Source organism: Arachis ipaensis, chromosome B8, assembly GCF_059453495.1.
Source record: "Arachis ipaensis isolate K30076 ecotype BB chromosome B8, ASM5945349v1, whole genome shotgun sequence".
Classification (NCBI taxonomy): domain Eukaryota; kingdom Viridiplantae; phylum Streptophyta; class Magnoliopsida; order Fabales; family Fabaceae; genus Arachis; species Arachis ipaensis.
In genome coordinates, this window is record NC_142443.1 from 133,446,184 (window position 1) to 133,466,344 (window position 20,161).

General features: G+C 25.6%; 1 protein-coding gene, 1 long non-coding RNA gene and 1 pseudogene across 4 annotated transcripts; 2 read left to right on the forward strand and 1 right to left on the reverse strand.

Annotated features, from left to right (window-relative positions):
- Nucleotides 1-6,562: 6,562 nt before the first annotated feature.
- LOC107613482 (molybdopterin synthase catalytic subunit-like) lies at nucleotides 6,563-8,339 on the reverse strand (annotated as a pseudogene). Its single transcript, XR_015896422.1, has 3 exons — nucleotides 8,199-8,339; nucleotides 8,059-8,117; nucleotides 6,563-7,371 (listed from the first exon to the last, which is right to left on the reverse strand). The product of XR_015896422.1 is annotated as a molybdopterin synthase catalytic subunit-like (transcript).
- Nucleotides 8,340-8,868: 529 nt separating this feature from the next.
- LOC110266084 (uncharacterized) lies at nucleotides 8,869-9,771 on the forward strand. The gene is made up of 3 exons (XR_002353014.2): nucleotides 8,869-8,997; nucleotides 9,439-9,541; nucleotides 9,669-9,771. It is a non-coding gene; the product is annotated as an uncharacterized LOC110266084 (long non-coding RNA).
- A 1,162-nt stretch (nucleotides 9,772-10,933) lies between these two features.
- LOC107613484 (putative aminotransferase TAT2) lies at nucleotides 10,934-19,905 on the forward strand. 2 transcript variants are annotated; one of them, XM_016315498.3, is made up of 7 exons: nucleotides 10,934-11,217; nucleotides 16,782-17,121; nucleotides 17,731-17,949; nucleotides 18,297-18,356; nucleotides 18,983-19,138; nucleotides 19,256-19,349; nucleotides 19,589-19,905. In XM_016315498.3, exons 1-7 carry the CDS (start codon nucleotides 10,961-10,963, stop codon nucleotides 19,705-19,707), a joined length of 1,245 nt encoding a protein of 414 aa, XP_016170984.1. In that variant the 5' UTR covers nucleotides 10,934-10,960; the 3' UTR covers nucleotides 19,708-19,905. The 2 variants fall into 2 exon arrangements, with proteins under 2 accessions (XP_016170984.1, XP_088352990.1); XM_088496864.1 differs by having other exon boundaries at nucleotides 19,595-19,905.
- The last annotated feature ends 256 nt before the right edge of the window (nucleotides 19,906-20,161 follow it).

The following is a 20,161-nucleotide window of genomic DNA, read 5'->3' on the forward strand; positions in this document are numbered from 1 at the left end:
GGAGTAGTCTAGGAATAAAACAAAAAATTTTATTAAAAAGGACGATTTTAATACGAATAAAAACGTTAAGGACGATTTTAATACGAAAATTACAAGAGGGACGATTTCGATTCTAGCACTAAATTTTAGGGACCAAAACCATACTTACCCCTAAAAAAATGACTTCTTCTAATACTACTATTTTTTATCATATTTTTATAAAATAAGCATTTTTAGAACTAAAAATCCAAACATAAAATAACTTATTTATAAGTTACTTTTAATATAGTCATTTATTATTTAAACTATTTTTTCAAAAAAAAATTAATTAAATTGTTTACTCAAACTTCCTAATTAGTATCTTTCAACTAAGTTAGTTAATTCTCCATTCTAAGTTAGATATTGTCATGGCAATTACTTTGGTACTCTCAGAATAAATTACATTTTCTTATATGTTATCTCATAATAAGAAACTAATTGTATACGTATGTAATACATAAAATAATTTTTTAAACATTTTAATGAATATAGAGTATTATATTTAAACTAAACTCTAAATAATTAATCAAATCATTTTCATTTTTATAAGATTATAACAATTTAAAAGTATTTGCATAATTTTAAAATATATTTAATGCGTATTTAAAAAATTTATCATCCAAACTTTAATATGTATTGAATTAAGTAAATATAAAATTATTTTATGTGTTAATATACAAAATAAACGTATTGTATAATACAAAAGAAAATATTATTACTCATTTACTCTTGTATATTTATGTGGGAGACTCTAGTGCGGCTAAGATTTTTATGATCACCGTGCCTATGTTAAGTTGTTGACCATTGAAAATCCAACACATAAAAATTAAAATACTCTTATAGGGAGGGAAGCTAAGATTGAATTTTGCTATTTATTTGATTTGAGGAATTTGGAGTTTGGACCACTGCACACCAAGCTTGTAGAAACATCGATATTTTAAAAATTAATTTAAAAAAATTTTAAGGAGTTAATTATAATATAAATTAATTAAGTTAATTCTTTTTATTTTAAAATTTAAAACATTAGAATAGTAAAAGATTGATTTTTTTTGTAATAAAATTATTTTTCAATTAGTTGACTTAAATTAGTTTCATTTCTGATTAATTTTTTAGTAGAATTTATTAATTTAATAAAAATAATAATCATATTTTACATGATAATATTTATAATTTTTTTTAGTTTATTTATTTTATATTCTAAGAATATATATTAAAATTATAAATTAAAATTATTTTATTAAAATACAAAAAAAATTAATTTTTTAATATATTTATTTTATATTTATTAAAAAAATTTAAAATTTTTCTCCAATAATAAATTTATGGCATCTGTTGGTTTTTTTTCCCAAAATGATAATTATCAAAATAATGTTTCAATTAAATGATTATATCCGTTTATGACGCTATTTTGATGACTATATAAATAATAAATAATTTCAATCAGATAGATATCATCTATATATTATATGTAGGATAAGTGAATATCACATCATACAAACTAACGTCATAGTAAGTATTTTCTACTATTTTTTTATCAGAGATTCTCATAAAAAAACTCATACATCTAATAAAAAAAATAGATAAAAAACAAATTATCATTTTTCAATAATCATTAAGATTTGAATTGTCTAAATTAAAAAAAAAAAAAAAGAAGTAGGAACCAAAAAATGAATTTTACTATAAAAAATAGTTTTATGTGTCTACATCTTCTTTTGTAATATAAATAGTAAATAGAAATTAAATATTTTTTCTTTTTTCTAATAAAAAGACAAATTTTGATTCTTATTGTATTCCTACTTATTTAATTAATTAACATGAAAATAAACTAATATAGTTTTAAATTTTATTATAATGTGTTAACATATATTATTTAAAACTTGGTTAAAAATTAAATTTATTTTTGTAATAATATTATTAAAATTTTGAAAAAAATAAAAAATTTCGATTTTAATAATCTGCGAAACAAATTAAAATTTTAAAAATTTAACTATTAAATTTAATAATAACAACAAAAACAATATGAAAAATACATATATTAATAACTTTTTGTGTAAATACTGAAATTCCTCATAAAAAAATTCTAACAAATTTTGATTATTTTAAAACATTTAGAGAATAAAAATTGTCAAAAACTAATATATCCGATCAAAATCTTTTTAATAATTAATTTAAATATTTATTCTAATTTTTTTTAACTGTTGTCACACCTCTAAATAAAATAAGGTGAAAATTTACGTATAATTGTCTTTATATAAAACTAGAATGAGACCTGCGCGATACGCGGGACGGTAAATTAATAATAGTATATAATAAATATTAAAAATTGTTATGTTTTGTAGAAATAAATTAAATATGTGTAAATTGAAGTTAAATTTAAAAGGTATTTTATTTTAAATAATTTGTAGTACAAAAGATTTGGACGGGAGTTGTAAACAATTTTAAACATTTTTATTTGGTGGTTTCATTTTTGCATTTGTTTTAGTTGATGGACTTAGTCATCTTATGTGGCGCTCTTCCTCCTTTTTTTGTTGGTTGTTAGAGTTTGTGCTTTCTTCTTTTTGTCGTAGGTTCTTCTGAAGATATGTTTTTTATGAATTGTTGAATTTGATGCACTTTCTATTGTGTTATTTGGTTCCATCTTTGTATGTATGTTCTTCTTCTGAAGATGTGTCTTGAATTTGTATGGTTTTCTTTTTCGTTAATCTCTTGATGGGGTGGTGCTTCAATGTCATTATTTTTCTAAAATGTCATTAGATTTAAAGCAGTTGTGCCCAATAAATTTTTTGCGTCGCCATCAAATAGTACAAAAGTTATTGTAACACTTTGATCTAAAACCTTTAATTGAATTCTGAACCTAAAATAAGTATTGGGCTAACAACTAATAATTTGATAGATGAGATTATGAAAAGTATATAGAATTACCTTATTGTTGGATATTGTGGTGTTTGATTACATGTGCCACAAATGTAGTTGTTTCTTTTTTTTACATATGCTTTCTTCTAACACTTTTTACATTTAACACAGTTCCATCCTAATTTGTCATCAATTTCGTTTATAGTTGCTAAAATTGTGAAGATCTTTTTCTATTCCAATATTCAATTTATGTTATCATTAGGTATATGGTATTTGAGTAAGTATGAATATATGATGCATGTTGTGATTTTTTTTTGTCATACCTGATCATCAGATTCTCATTGCATGGCCATTAGATCTAATCGTTCTGCTCTGAAAGAATGATGCTCTATTGAGTAAGTTTGAGATATGCAGTTCGAAAATAATTTTTTTGTGCTAAATTTGATGTTATGTGAAGGAATAGTGATAAGAGACTTATATATATAGTTTAAATGGTATAGAATTTAAATACTTATAATGTAAAATTTATTATGATTAATAATATTATTATGACATTTGTAATATGGATGTTTATTACCTTTGGCGAGTTATTTATAAAAATTAATAAATTAATTATTACGGTTATAAATTTATTGTATTGTTTATAACGGTAAGATATAATAAATATAGGAATATGAATTCAATGTATTTGGATGTTACAAATTTATTGGATTCTATTTTTTAAATTTTTATTTGAATATTTTATTTTTTTGCTGATTTAAAAATAATAGTTGATTTGACAAAAATTGAGTGGTTGATTATAAAGTTGTGCCAAATAATAATTATTCTAAAGTTGGCAATGCAATTAACGTAGTCAATGGCTAAACTTATAGAGTTGCGATCAACATAATTATTGTAATAATTATATATTTAGATTTGTATCCATGCATGATGCATCTTGTATGTACAAATATACACAAAAAAAGCTAAAAGTTAAACATTTTTAGTAAAAAAAAAAAAATAGTTAATTAGTGTTTTGAGGTAAACATGCATGCATGATGCATTTTATATACTACAAATATATCTAATATGAAAATGTATGTCTAATATCATATATTTTTTTGTTTCGTTTTGATACTCTTTTAATAAATTTGTTTGTTTTTTTTTTAGTTTTCAAATATTCTTTTCAAAATTTATATTGGTAAAATAAAATAGAATTTGTTTTTAATAATAAGTAAAAACTACAATAATAATTCTTTGTACCTAGTGTTACTTCTAAAAATTAAAATGATTATTTTTTTTTACCAAAGATACAGAGACTCGAACTCGCAACCAATATGGGAGACTATGCTATTTGAGGTATAACTCATTGGCAAAAATTAAAATGATTATAATAAACATAATTATAATAATAAAATATAACGGTAAGATATAAATTAATTGTTGCGGTTATAACTTTATTGTATTGTTTATAACGGTAAGATATAATAAATATAGGAATATGAATTCAATGTATTTGAAGGTTACATATTTATTGGATTCTATTTTTTAGTTTTTTATTTGTATATTTTATTTTTTTTGCTGATTTGAAAATAGTAGTTGATTTGGCAAGAATTGAGTGGTTGATTCTAAAGTTGTGCCAAGTAAGCAATATTATTGACATGTCATTAGTAGGAGGAAAGAAATGTCTCAAAAGTAATGTGATGCATGCTTATGTATCTACTTTTATATATTAAGAATAGATTAATATTTAAAAATCATCAAATAATTTAATAAGTTTAACTAAATTATTATCTAACAATTTTTAAATATCAATTTTACATAAAGACAACTGCTAAACTAAATGTGAATCTTTATCATAACATAAATATGCTTTATTTCATTTTTTTTAATATTAACCGCCACGTTTTCTCCATCCCTAAGTCACCCAAACTTCTTTCCCATCGTCCTCTTCATTCCTCCAATGATACAAGTTCCCCTTTTCTTGCACAAAAGCAAAATGGGAACCAAATCTCGTTTTCATTGGACATATTCTAAAATTCCAATCGTACATTGTACATAACCTTTCGAAAAGTCTAAAATTGGTAAGATTTACTTGCTTGTAAACTGTAATTTGTCTTATATTCTTAGTTCATTCTTAAACGTTTTTTTAGTAAATAACGAGCATGACTTTTTTTTTAATTAAATAAATTTTAATTTTTTATTTATTATATTCTATATCAACGATTTATATTTAAAATTTAAAATTTTAAAATTAAAATTTAATATTTATAATTTAAAAATTAAAATTAAAATTTAATTTTAATAATTAGTTTAGACGTAGATTCAATCATATAACATCGTATTACATTATTACTAAAAATAATTATTTTTTATATCAATGAACCGTGAATATCTGTGACAGATAAATTGCTGAATATCTCTCACGTGATCTGCCATACGAGCTATCATGGGATGATGTTTTCATCACGTGCGGGTGCACGCACGCCATCCATGTTGGGGACGATGCTTGCAGAGGCGGTGTAAACATCCTACTGCCGAGACCAGGCATTCTTAAAAAAAAATCATTGATAATTTGAGACTTAACTCAGATATATGCTTTAAAGAGATAGAAGAGATTCCATGCATGTTTTGCCCTCATAAACCGAAAGGGTCCATACCTATGATAGTAAGAAGCTGAGAATAAAATTACAGGTGATGCTATTTCTTTGAAAACAGCATAAGCTCTATAAAGTCTTTTATAATGGCTTCTCTTTCAAATGTCTTTATAATTAATGAAATGCAGGTGAAATTAAACCTTTTGCTTCTAGAAGATATTAGTGATGATATTGATTTTTGTTTCAAACTTGCAAAGGAGGAATCTGTTATCATTCTTCCAGGTACAATTGTGCAGAACATGATTTCACTTCTAAGTCACTATTATAGAAGAAGCAACTTAGACAATTTGGAAATTTATGTGCCTAACTAAATTATTGTGAGAGATTGAAAAACTGCAAAGCTAATATTTAAGGGATTTGGATCCTCTAAATTTTAAATTTTATTTTAGAAGGTAAAGTGTGATTTATCACAATTTATTTTATAGATGGGACAAAAAAAAATACGAGAGAGAAAATATTCAATGGTAAAAGATCTTACTTTATTCTTTAAAGTAAAAATCTAAGATTTAAAGGATCCAAATCTATATTTAAGTCCTCTTTTAGTTTTTGATATAACTAAAACTCTAAAATGCTCTCATAATTTAATTTGGATTCTTTTGCTTGAATTTAGTTTACAAACAAAAATAACATTTCTTTCCAGGAACAACGGTTGGACTAAAAGATTGGCTTCACATTACTTTCATCGCCATCCATCTGCCCTTGTAGAAGGTTTGAAAAAGGTCAAAGTTTTCTGCCAAAGACATGCCAGAAAATGGCCGAAGCAATGTTGAATCCAGGAAACAAAATGGCTATACTAAATATGTTATGGCTACTAAATTTTCAAGTGTTTCAAGAAGATGGGTGTTCTAATAATTTTAGTTATTGATCTAACCATGTATTATGTATGTATTTTTATAATAAAGATCAATATCGAAAAGCACTAGTACCAAAGTTCCTGGTACATGTTATAACCTTCCTAAAGATTAATGTCACTGCTTTGGATTTAGATCAAACATCAACTATTTAATTTGCCATTGCAGCATATATATAGTGGAGATCAGATCCTCATTGCAGGACCAATGTAGCATCATCCTTATCAAATGAAATGTATTAATTTCATTGCAGTATATTACATAGAAGTTTCCAATATTTTTTTCAGAGATTTGGAAATGAAGATATTCTGCGAACTATTATAAGCATTTTACAACCCACCCTGTTGCATTACTTGATTAAAGGGAGAAAAATTAATGCTCCTAATGTCTTTTGATCCCTAACAGTAGCATTATTTCTGGCTTACTTCGTCATCAACCTTAACCTTAGTCCCACAGCAAGGCTTTTTGTTGCTGTGTTCCATACTTTTTGCCATTTTCGCACTGCAATCTACATCTTTGTTACTAAGATCACTCCTCCGCTCCAAGAACTCCAAGTTTTCTTTCCAAACTTCTCGTTTGAATAAACCGCCTTCTTCCAAATAGGAATTGGAGCTTTTACTTCATCTATTATAAATCTACGTGCCTCCAGTGCATCAGCCCTGTGAACAGATGAGACGGCGATGAAGATATTTGTTTCTCTTACAGGGACTGTGCCTAGGCGATGCGCAACAGCAATGGAATATAGATTCCATGACACTCTTGCAGATGAACAGACATACTTGATACAATGTATTGCCATTGGAACATAATCTTCATACCTCAACTCTAAAACTGTCTTACTTTCGAAAGTGTCGCGTGTCGTGCCTACAAAAGTAGCAATATATAGCACCAGCTTGTGGAGAACTTCATATATTTAGCAATGTCTATCGTGTTCTCTGAGATTTCGACCAGATTTTTATTATCTTCAGCAGCCATATCTACTAGAACTTCAGATAACGCGCGCGGATCCTTTTCTGTTCTCACATTTATTGGAGTAGGCAAAGTTGAGTAACATGTTCTTCAAATTGATCAAAGCATTTCATACAAGACATGTGAAGCTGATGCAATATCAACTTAAAACAAAGGCATCAAATAACCTATAAAAACAGAGAAAAACAAGGTCAAGCTTAGAAATAATATGCTTAGGCCCTTGAATATGGATGGCGGCTCTCCCCTAACTTAAGCATTACTGATTCATCAAACTATAACAATTCATTAGCAAAATTCTACTCAGATGATAATTAAGTCCAAAGTTCATATTAGTATAATTTAAGTTGGTAGAAACTCACATAGGCTTCATGCATTGAAAATTAAAAACCACAATTTAGCATGTAACAGATTTCAATTATCAACTTCATATCTGCATGTGAGTCTCCACCACTTAAATTGCCTTCAATCAAATGTAAGTGTCAGCCCTACAATATGTTCTGCTGCAGTGCATTCATTTCTAAATTGGATATTCCACGTAAATCCAGCAAAATACAAAAAAAAAAAAACATCTCGGCAAAAATGTACTCTTGATTAAAATATAAACCCATTAAATAACAATTTTGGCATCAAGGAAGTTTTTTTCCTTCTAAAAGACTAGAATTGTAATTATGAATCACAGAAGTTTACTACCCACTTAGTAATTTAATATCAGATTAAGAAAAAAAACATACCACTATGTAGCATCTATAAGAGTTTTTGAGTTTGAGAAACCCTAGGAAGTGGAGTGAATCTAAGTCAGGGAATTGAAATCACATAAGAATTCAATGATAGTAAAAGTATGGAATTGAAATCAGACAGAAAGAATACTCACCTTAATCAAGAACAGTAAGTCAGTAACACCTCTTCTCCAGAGCAAATTGGAGACGAATGTTGAAGGAAACAAGTTGGACGCGTACTCTAAGTGCCATCTAAGCTAAGGTGGCTTCATTGGGTCACGGGATTAACAATCCAATCCCACCTTTTGTTTTCAATGTGAACCAACTCAAACTTCTCTGTTTTATTTGAAAATTGATATATATTTGGAAGCATATTAATTCTTGTGTGAATATAAAAATATCAACTATCTTTATATATATATATATCCACTAAAATTTAGATCTCCTGTTTTTTCACGTCATTCTTGAATGTGTTTTTTTATACATTTGTTTAACTAAACACCTAAACCTTTAAACAATAATGGTTGTGTGTATACATCATTGTTTTATTGCATAACTGCACCATGTCGCTGTATTGTTGGCTAATAATAATAATAATAATAATAATAATAATAATAATGTTATTGGTCCTTCTTTTTCTTTTTCATCTTGTTGTAGACAAGGTGTTTGATAAAATGTTGAAGTTATGGATAAGAGTATCTAAAACTGGTGGAACTGTTTGTGGACTCTTTGGTTCATTTGTTTTTATGAATTCTACATTTTTAGCTCAGCTGTTGTTAGAGATTTATGAGCGAAATTCTGTACCAAAAGCCTAAGAAGATTGTTAATGTCATCAATAAAGTCAATGAGAAGAGAATAATTTCTGGTGATAAAGGAAACAATGCTGCTTTTACCAATGGTGATGATCTTTCTCCTATTGTTCTTCTTCATGGGATTTTTGGATTTGGCAAAGGGGTAAGATTTACCAAGTACTAATCTCCTTTTCTTTTTCGGCTTCAAAGTTACACTTTTTTTTTAGCTTTTGTTGGGTTGGACTAAGCTTTTCTATCTTCCAATAAATAATAATATGATAAATTAATAATATAATTTGATTTTAATTTTTTTTGCTGAGTGTTTTATTGTACATAATTGTTGTTTTCTCTTTTGGAAATTGGATGCTTTGTCATACTTTATTAGGGCAGAAAAGAAAGATGAAAGGGTTCTAGTTCTGAATTTGGGGTCTTTAACCAACGTCTATGATAGATGAGGTTCTAAGACTTAAGAGAAGAAACATTAATAATTTATGTCCAATGTTCATTAATGTGTTTTCCTCTTAATCCGTTGTGTGTGATTTTCCAACAATTTTTTTTTTAATTTTGATTACTTGTTTATTTATTTATTTATTTTTATTTCAAGGCACAAGAATTATTCTATTATTTGAAGGGTGGCCAAGTTGATTATGGAGAAGAGCACAGCAAGGCTTGTGGACACTCACAATTTGAAAGAATCTATTAACAAGGTTTGAGGGATCATTCATTCATTCATTCAATGTTTTCAGTTTGTTTTTGTTTTTTTGCACCGCACTCTGTTTTGCTTTCTTTGTATTTTTTCACAGAGTTTCAATAGTGTATTTGTTGTGTTATTAGGATGGCAGGGCACTATCCTGAATGGGACGAGGATCATCCTATTCATTTGTAATTACGTAGAATAATATTATATATAATTATATTTGGAACTATTGATATTGAGAATTTTTTTTGTTATACAGATTTATGTTTTATATTGAGAAATTGTGTTATAAAAAATTTAATTTTTAAAATTTGATATTAAAAGATAAATTTTTAATTTGAGAGAATATGTAAATGAGATGAGATTAATGAATGATTTGAAATTAAAAATAAATAAATAATACAAGATTTATGAAGGTTTAAAAAGTTCACAAAATAGTTAATTGTTGTCAAATTAAAAAATCAATTTGTGGAGGTTTTAAACTGCCATAAAAGTGATTTCAAATCGCCACAAAAATTTAATATAAAATCTCTCCTAAACACATGTAACCCCCCCAAAATGGATTGTGGAGATTTTTAAAAACTCTCACAAAGTATCTCGTGACACCTCAAATTTTAGGAGTTTTAAAAATCCCCACAAACCATTTGATAAGGGTTATAAACCTCTACAAATAAGAGAAAAAACTGTCACAAATAAACAAAAACCTTATAGTGAAAAAGAGTAATCATATTTCTACATTATAATATTTATAATTTTTTAATTGGTCTATTTTATATTCTAAGGTCATATATTAAAATTATAAATTAAAATTATTTTATTAAAATACAAAAAGAATTAATTTTTCAATATATTTATTAAAAAATTTAAAAATTTTCTCCAATAATAAATACAACTCCATATATAACTTTTTATGGAATAAAATAATAGTTAGATTCTCATAAATAAGGTGAAACAAAATGAAATTATTTATGTATTTTAATATCTACAATAATAGATGTCTCATTGCTATAACATAAGTATAAAAATAATATAGTTTTAGATAATAAAATATTATTATATATATTTTAAATTTTTCTATAATCTTTATCAATTACTCTTTATTTAATTACTATAAATATTATCAAAATATGTAAAATTTTATTTTAAAAATTGTTATCTACATGAGAATATTTTATAAATAAACACGTCATAGTAGCGAACGATACGTATAAGTATCACCGCTAACTTTAACATGATGAATTGATAAAGGATATAATATCTTTATCGTTTATTATCGTAAATGACCAAATTAATATTTTTTTTTAAAATTAATTAATCTACAATAAAAAATATTCTAAACCTAATTATTATTTTATTTTTTTCCTATATAAACATCGCGTCTGGCAGATTCTTTAATTGCGTCCAAGAAGATATATATAGAGAGATAGCGATGGAAAATGGTGGTAATGGTGTGAACTATGAATCAAAGGAAACTTCAACTATGACCATAAAGGGTATTCTAAGCCTTCTAATGCAAAGTACTGTGGAGAATAAAAATAAGAGAGTGATTTCTCTTGGCTTGGGTGACCCAACACTGTTTTCATGTTTTCAAACCACATCTGTCTCCGAAGAAGCTGTTGCTGACACGCTTTTCTCTCACAAGTTTCATGGCTATGCTCCCACCGCTGGCCTCCCTCAGACCAGACAGTGAGTAATAATGTTTCATGTTCACTTAGCTTTGTCCCTCTTTTTCTCGTCACTTTATTTATCCCTTTGGTTGAAATCATTTTTTACTCTTAACTATATCGTTCTAGAACATTTAGTTTTAGATTAGAACGTAAATTATCATATCCTAAGATAATAATTTATGAATTAAAATTTTAACAGAAAATAAAGGTAAATTGTCTTAGACTAATTTGTGTGTTCTAATTTGTGTTAAAAACACACATAAATTATTTTAGACTGTGACTATTTATATTCAAAAGCTAAATCACAATGGTTTCTGATAATTTATGAATAAAATTTATATCATTATTTAGCGATTAAAGATGATTAAAAATATATATATGAACAATGAGTTTAAGTATTTTTATGTCAATATTCTGAGACAATTTATGTTATTTTTTTTAAATAAAATTCAAGCATAAATAATTCTAGAGTACTATTAAATAAGTTCTATTTGCGATTTATATTATATCAATTCATTGTAACAAACTATATCGATTTACATTATATCAATTTATTTTTAAAAAAAATGTGGGTAAGAGATAATAATAAATAAAATAATAAATCAAACTTTTAAAATGTACTTAATGAGTACTAGAATAATAAAAATATAGCACATTTTAAAATAATAAAAACATTAGTATTTATAATTTTAAATTAGTTTTTAATTTAAACCATCTCTCCCAAATTTCTTATTTCACGTTTGTTTCGGTATACACCATATTCATTTATTTATAGACTTTGTTTTCATAGATCGTCTTAAGATTTTTAAGTTATCACATGCTTAAATCGTCTCAGGTCTTAGTAATTGCTTTAATGCATAAATCATCTCAAAATGATGTTTTCAACTTTTATTCGTTATTCTCTCTATGCCCTGTTTATAGTCATTTAGGAAAATACAAAATGCGTAGGACCATTATTTATATGCTTTTGGATTACCAAGTTTAAACATAGATCGTCCCAACTTAGTGATATTTGACTAATTAAGCTAAATCATAAAGTTCTCGGATGATTTATATAATAATAAAAAAATAATATTTATCATTTATATAGCAAAAACTGATTTAAGATATTCTAATCATTTTAAATCTTTCTTATTTTATATAAATAAAAAAATTCTAAAACATACTTGTCATCAGACAATGACACTTCCCTCGTGCAGGAGTAAAATTATACTTCAGCCTATTTAACTAAAATATTTTTTAATAATAATAATAATAATAATAATAATAATAATAATAATAATAATAATATAAAATATATATGTATTATTATTGTAATAATTGATTATTTATAATATTTTAAATTGATACAAAAATATATAATTTAATTTTTTTATGTTTTTGATGACTAATAATAAATATTAAAAATAAATAAAAATTTATTAATTTATAAATAAATACATGTTCTATATTATTATTATTACATAATATAAATTCCATTATTAATGATAAATAGATTTTATATTAGTACTTTTTATTGTTATACTAAAATCAATAATAATATAAAATACATATTTATTTTTAATGTAATATATTTTATTTTTTTAATATATTATCATTAATCGTGAAATATATAAAAAAATAAATATTCTTCTAACGACTTAAAATAATAAAAATGAAAGAGATTTATTACCATAATAATAAATATATGTTTTATATTATTATTTTTTAAATTAATTAAATAATTACCACTAATTTATATATAATTATAATTATTATTAAAAAGTATTTTAGTAAAATAGATTGAAGACTATGTTTGTTTATAGGGAGAGAACATTAAGATATAGACATAGATACACAAATAAATGTGTGTTTGACAGATAAGACATGAATAAAAATATTGTATCTATCTTTAAACATTGAATTAATATGTTTTGTATTTTTTCTGTCAAAAAAAATAATTTTTTATCAAATAAAACACAAAAATACTGAATAAAGATATAACTTATTTTATCTTTTTTTTATTATTGTCACGATCAAATTTTGATAATTATTTTTTTATCATTTTATTTTTTTCTAATTTTGTATGTAAGAAAAAATAAATATAAATTGATTTTTTTATTGTTTATTCTATCTCATATTTAATTTATCATCGAACAAAATGTAAAAATATTAATTTTTATATTTTTATTTTTATATCTAATTTTTAGTGTTATATATAATTCTGTTTTCAAAACCAAATTAAATATAACCAAAGTGTATTTTGTTTAAAACCAGAATACATATTTTAAAAATAATAATAAAAAAATTTATGTCATTTAGACATCTCACAAAAAAAAAAACATTTTTCCTTTTATTTTTAAGTAAAATCTCCCACTCGGTTGCCCTAATTAGCTTTAGGTGGTTTTTGTTTCAAGTTGTTATGAATCTTTGTGATTGTGTAACTAAGAAAAAGATATAACATATTCTGAGTCATAAATGGCACCTATTTAGCCTATTTATTAGACTCTCGTATGTACATTTTTAACCTATTTATTAGATGAAATTTAAATGTAATTGTTTTTATTTTAAATTGTTAGTTAAAAATTGTTAAATGATTTGATATGTTTAACTAAATTATTATTTAACAGTTTTTAACTATAGGTGTTTGCAGTGCGATTTGGATTGGATTGGATTTACGGTTTTATAAATTATATATATATATATAAAACAAGTCCCAACATCAAATTTTAAATAACCAATAATGACATAACAAGTCTCAACAATATCTTAAAAACCAACGATAACATAACATTAGAAATAAAATGATAGGTTAGTTAAAATAAATAAATAAATCACATTTTGAACATAAAATATTTATTAAATAATAATAATAATACACGAATAATATAAAAATATATAACAAATTGAACATGTTAAAAGTATAATTATAAATATAATAATAAAATAATAATATTATAGCACATTATACGGTTTGGATTGGATTGGATCGGTTATGAAAAGTAAATTCGAATCCGATTTACAAAAAATAGAATCCAATGAAATCCGAATTAGTGTGATTTTTTTTACCAAATATAGGAGACTCGAACCCGTAACCTCTTACTTGACTATGGAGAGACTATGTCATTTGAGTTATAACTCATTAGCGTGATCTTTAACCTTTTGTTGTTCTCTCTTTTATATTTATTCTTGGTCTTACTTATAAAACTATTGGTAAGAGATCATATTTTACTCCCTCAATTATTAAAAAAATTGAGAGAATTCATTCCCCTATAGCGTTGTGTTGTTTTGATTACTGTATAAGTAATAAACAATTTCAATCAAATAGTTATCATCCATATGTAGGATAAGTGAAGTTCTGAAGCTAACGTCATACGATAAATATTTTCTGTCACTTTTTACCTGAGATTCTCATAGAAGGGCTCATAAGTCTAACGAAAAGGAAAAAAAAGAAGAAATTATTATTTTTCAATTATTAAGGTGCAAGTTGTCTAAATTAAATAAAGAAAACAAAAATGAATTTTACTCTAAAAAACAGTTCTACACGTCTACATCTTCTTTTGTAATATAAATAGTAAAGAGAAATTAAATATGTTTCTCTTTTTTCTAATAAAAAGGACAAATTTTGATTCTGGTTGTATTCCTACTTATTTAATTAATTAACATGAAAATAAACTAATATAGTTATTAATTTTATTATAATGTGTTAACATATATTATTTAAAACTTGGTTAAAAAATTAAATTTATTTTTGTAATAATATTATTAAAATTTAAAAAAAAAAATAAAAAATCTCAATTTTAATAATCTGCGAAACAAATTAAAACTTTAAAAACTTAACTATTAAATTTAATAATAATGACAAAAACAATATAAAAAATACATATATTAATAACTTTTTGAGTAAATACTGAAATTCATCATAAAAAAATTCTAACAAAATTTTATTCTTTTAACACATTTAAAGAATAAACATGACCGAAAACTAATATATCCAATGAAAATTTTGTTAAAAATTAATTTAGGTATTTATTCTAATTTTTTTTACAATAATGCTCCACATTCACGCGCTACATATAACATAAATCTTCTTCTTCTTCTCGCGTTATAGGCTCCGTCGTTCTCCTCTACTCGCATTTTCTTTCTTGTTCTTGTTCTTCTTTTCTACTTGCATTCTTCGTTATGAATCTGGATTGACTTCAACGTAATAAGTTTCGTCGTTCTTCTTCTTCGATTTAGACTTCTAAATTGAAACAATGAATGAATCAACTTCAAATCAGTTGAATGAGAGTGATTTGAATTATTCTTTCGAAATGAATTAATTTGATGATGTTTGAATTATTCAATTTTGAATCGAATTCAACGGAATGCAATTGCTAACTTTATTTGAATTGAATTGAATGAACGGAGGTGTTCTGAATTTGAATTGAATTGATAATATCTAAATTGTAGACAGAGGTATTTCGAATTTGATTTTGTATAATGAATTATGTTTCATTCGCTGAATACTACACAATAATTTCACCTTGAGTACGTATTTCGGTTCATCATGCAGAAAGCTGTTTGAATTTGATTTTATATATTGTATTATGTTTCATTCTCTTAGTACTATACAATTATTTCACCATAATGATGTGTTCGGTTCATTTCTGTTATGTACAATTCAAAACTCTTCCCCCTCACCTTCTACTGCTTCTTTATCCGAGAGAGAATGAGGAAAAGACAAAAAATACAGCATCAACAATAACAAAAGAATGACGATAAGGAGAAAACACGCGAAAAAGAAGGAACGCGAAAAAGAAGGAGGAGAATGAAGAATGCGAAGTAGAAAAAGCTCCGTGTGTAAACGAACGTGAGAAGAAGAAGAAGAAGCACAGGGAGAAGAGAAGAAGCGTTGGACAAGAGCGATCGTTTTATGTGTGTTAGGCGCGTCTATTTCACGTTTTATTTATATAGATGTATACTATTTTTTTATTTGTAGTCACACCTCTAAATAAAGTAAATATGCTTTATTTCCTTCTTTTTAAATATTAACTGCCACGTTTTTTCCATCCTGAGTCGCCCAAACTTCTTTCTTATCATCCTCTTCATTTCTCCCATGATACAAGTCCCTCTTTACAAAATTGATAATATTTTTTTTTAAATTAAAAGTAAGGCTTAAATATGTGATTTTTAAATGAATATGAAAAGATTATGTTATTTAAATTATAGTTTATTGGCTAAAATTGGTAACATAGTTATTTACTTATAATTTGTGTTAAACGTTTTTAGTAAATAGCGAACATTATACTCTATATAAATTAAATAAATCTTAATTCTTTATTTATCATATTTTATATCAATAATTTAAATTTAAAATTTAAAAATTAAGATTTACACCTTAAAATTCAAAAACTGCTCATATTCTTGTATTATTGTATATAATCTTTTCGAAAAGGAAAAGTATAGGTAGACAATGAAAATATTAAACAATATGAATAATGGATAATTTAAAAGTGTAGTGTATTTTAATTTGATTAATAGTTGTTCATGTTGTTCAAAAAAGTTATTGATTACCTAACATAACCCTTTAAAAAGAACTGATTGCTTGAATCTCTATGACAGAAAAATTGCTGAATATCTATCACGTGATCTGCCATACGAACTATCATCACATGATGTTTTCATCACGTGCGGGTGCACGCAGGCCATCGACGTCTCGGTGGCGATTCTTGCACGAGGCGGTGCAAACATACTACTGCCGAGACCAGGCTTCCCAATCTACGAACTGTGTGCCGCATTTAGACAAGTTGAAGTGAGGCATTATGATTTACTTCTTGAAAAAGGCTGGGAGGTTGATCTTGATTCAGTTAAGGCTCTTGCAGATCACAACACTGTTGCACTCGTGGTCATAAACCCTGGAAATCCCTGTGGAAATGTCTACTCTTATAATCACTTGGAGAAGGTTACTTCAATAAACCACACTCTTAATTCTTCTTGCCATTTTTTTTTCTTACTTAAAAACCATTTTATTAGGTAGTTGGGATTGGCTTTTAAAAAAATCACTTAATTTTTTTAGTAAAAATTTTTTTTAACAGACAAAAATAAATTTATATTTAGATAATTTTTTTCAAAATATTTTTAAATATTAAAAATGTCTTTTTTTTTTATTTTTTTTAAGTAAGGTATTGTTAATTAAAAACAAATTATTTTTTTTAATAAAAATATTTTTTAAAAAGATGTATTCCAATAGATTTTGAGTTGAATAAAAGTATTTTATTTAAAAAACAAAAATACTTTTTTCATTAAAAAAGCCAATCCAAACTAGTACATAATACATGCGTACACAGTTTAATTAAACATGTTAGATTATCTAATAATTATTAACTATTGATTTTAAGTAAAGACTACTACGTAGGTGAATTTTTACCTGTTAGACCAGTTATTTTTAGATACAATTGATAGTCGATAACTATTATATAATAATTTGGTCAAATATATTAAATCATCTTACTTTTCTCAATTATCAACAACCGGATGAATTTTCACCTTTACGTTATGCATTGTAATTTAGATTGCGGAAACTGCAAAACAGATTGGAACAATTGTGATTGCTGACGAAGTTTATGGCCATCTTGCATTTGGGAGCAACCCTTTTGTTCCAATGGGTGTCTTTGGGTTTATTGTTCCTGTTATCACTCTTGGGTCCTTGTCCAAGAGATGGATAGTACCTGGTTGGAGGCTTGGTTGGTTTGTGACAACTGATCCTAATTGCACTTTCAAAAATCCCAAGGTCATATATATTCCCTCTCTTAGCATTTTTTAGTATCTTTTTTATTGTTAGTCTTAATGCTAATTTATTGGCCCTATGGTTCTTGAAAAACCACTGTTGGTAACTAACTCCGTGAGTCAATCTAGGTGATTCTCAACCTCTCTAACTACCAATATATTATTGTCTATTTATAATTTTAAACAAATGAATCAATTAACAAGTTTTGTCTATATTTGACAGTTATTTCTATATAATTTCTAAAAATGCTTTATTTGTATATTTATTTATTTTATTTTTGTTTATTGTACAATTCTATATTCGAAATCCTTTTGCAATGTGAAAGACTATATGCTTTTCTTTGTATGCAGGTAGTTGAGCGCATTACAAAGTATTTTGATCTTTTGGGAGGTCCAGCCACTTTCATTCAGGTTTTTACATTTTTCTTTGTAGGATCTAGAAATTTGGATATGCCGTGCCAAATTTTATACAAATTTTTTATTATTTTTCATTATATAAAAATAATTTATTCATGATATATTATTAGTGAATTTTTTTGTGTGATTATATGTAATTAGTGAATTATTCTTTTTTAAAGATTTTATCAAAATATATAAAAAAAATTTCAGTAATTTTATTTTTGAAACAAGAATTACATAGTACTCTGTAGTACTCTATAAAATTATAAGATACTAATATTTGTATGATATATTTAGTTAAGAAGTTGTTACATATCTTTTTAATTAAGATAGTTTTTTTAAAAGTTTCGAAAACTTGAAAATAATTTATAAATTATTAATTATCACTAAAGTACTGGTACTCTTATAAAATATAAAATACCATTCTCAAAAATAAAACTATAGCTAAAATAAGTTATTATAAAAAAGTAAAACAAAAATTTTCTTTACAACAATATAAGTTTAGAAGAAAATTTGGTATTTTTTTACAAGAAAAGAATGTCTAACGTAGACAATATAATTATTAAAACAAAACAATGATTTATATATTGCTTATTTATAATTATTTTAGTTGATTGATGATGCTTTGGGTTTGGCAGGCGGCTGTACCGCGCATACTTAATCAAACTGAAGAGTCTTTTTTCAAAAAAACTATTGATGATTTGAGACTTAACTCAGATATATGCTTCAAGGAGATAGAAGAGATTCCATGCATGTTTTGCCCTCATAAACCGGAAGGGTCCATGACTATGATAGTAAGAAGCTGAGAATAAAACTACAGTTAATGCTATTTCTTTGAGAACAGGATAGGCTCTGTAAAGTCTTTTATAATGGCTTCTCTTTCAAATGTCTTTGTAATTAATGAAATGCAGGTAAAGCTAAACCTTTTACTTCTAGAAGATATTACCGATGATATTGATTTTTGTTTCAAACTTGCAAAGGAGGAATCTGTTATCATTCTTCCAGGTACAATTGTGCAGAGCAAGATTTCACTTCTAAGTCACTATTATAGAAGCAACTTAGACAATTTGAAAGTTTTATGTGTCTAACTAAATTATTGTGAGAGATTGAAAAACTGCAAAGCTAATATTTAAATCTTCTTTTATTTTTTGATATAACTAAAACTCTAGAATGCTCTCATAATATAATTTGGATTCTTTTGCTGTTGAATTTAGTGAACAAACAAAAATGACATTTCTTCACAGGAACAGCGGTTGGACTAAAAGATTGGCTTCGCATTACTTTCGCCGCCGATCCATCTGCCCTTGTAGAAGGTTTGAAAAGGGTCAAAGTTTTCTGCCAAAGACATGCAAAAAATGGCTGAAGCAATGTTGAATCCAGAAAACAAAATGGCTACTAAATATGTTATGCCTACTAAATTTTCAGGTGTTTCAAGAACATTGGTGTTCTAATAATTTTAGTTATTGATCTAACCATGTATTATGTATGTACTTTTATAATAAAGATCAATAACTAAAAGCACTAGTTCCAAAGTTCCTGGTACATGTGATACCTTCCTAAAGATTAGTGTCACTGCTTTAGATTTAAATCAAACATCAGCTATTTAATTTGCCATTGCAGCATATATATAGTGGAAATTAGATCCTCATTGTAGGGATTAGTTTCTATTATAAATTAAAAAAAATCACTATTTTTTTAAAAAAATTAATGAGATTTTATTTTTTGGAATACGATTTTTTGTTGGACATTTTTGTAAGCTTTGCCTAATCGTCCTTAAATTTTACTTCGTCTCCCTCCATAAATACTAGATTGAGGGA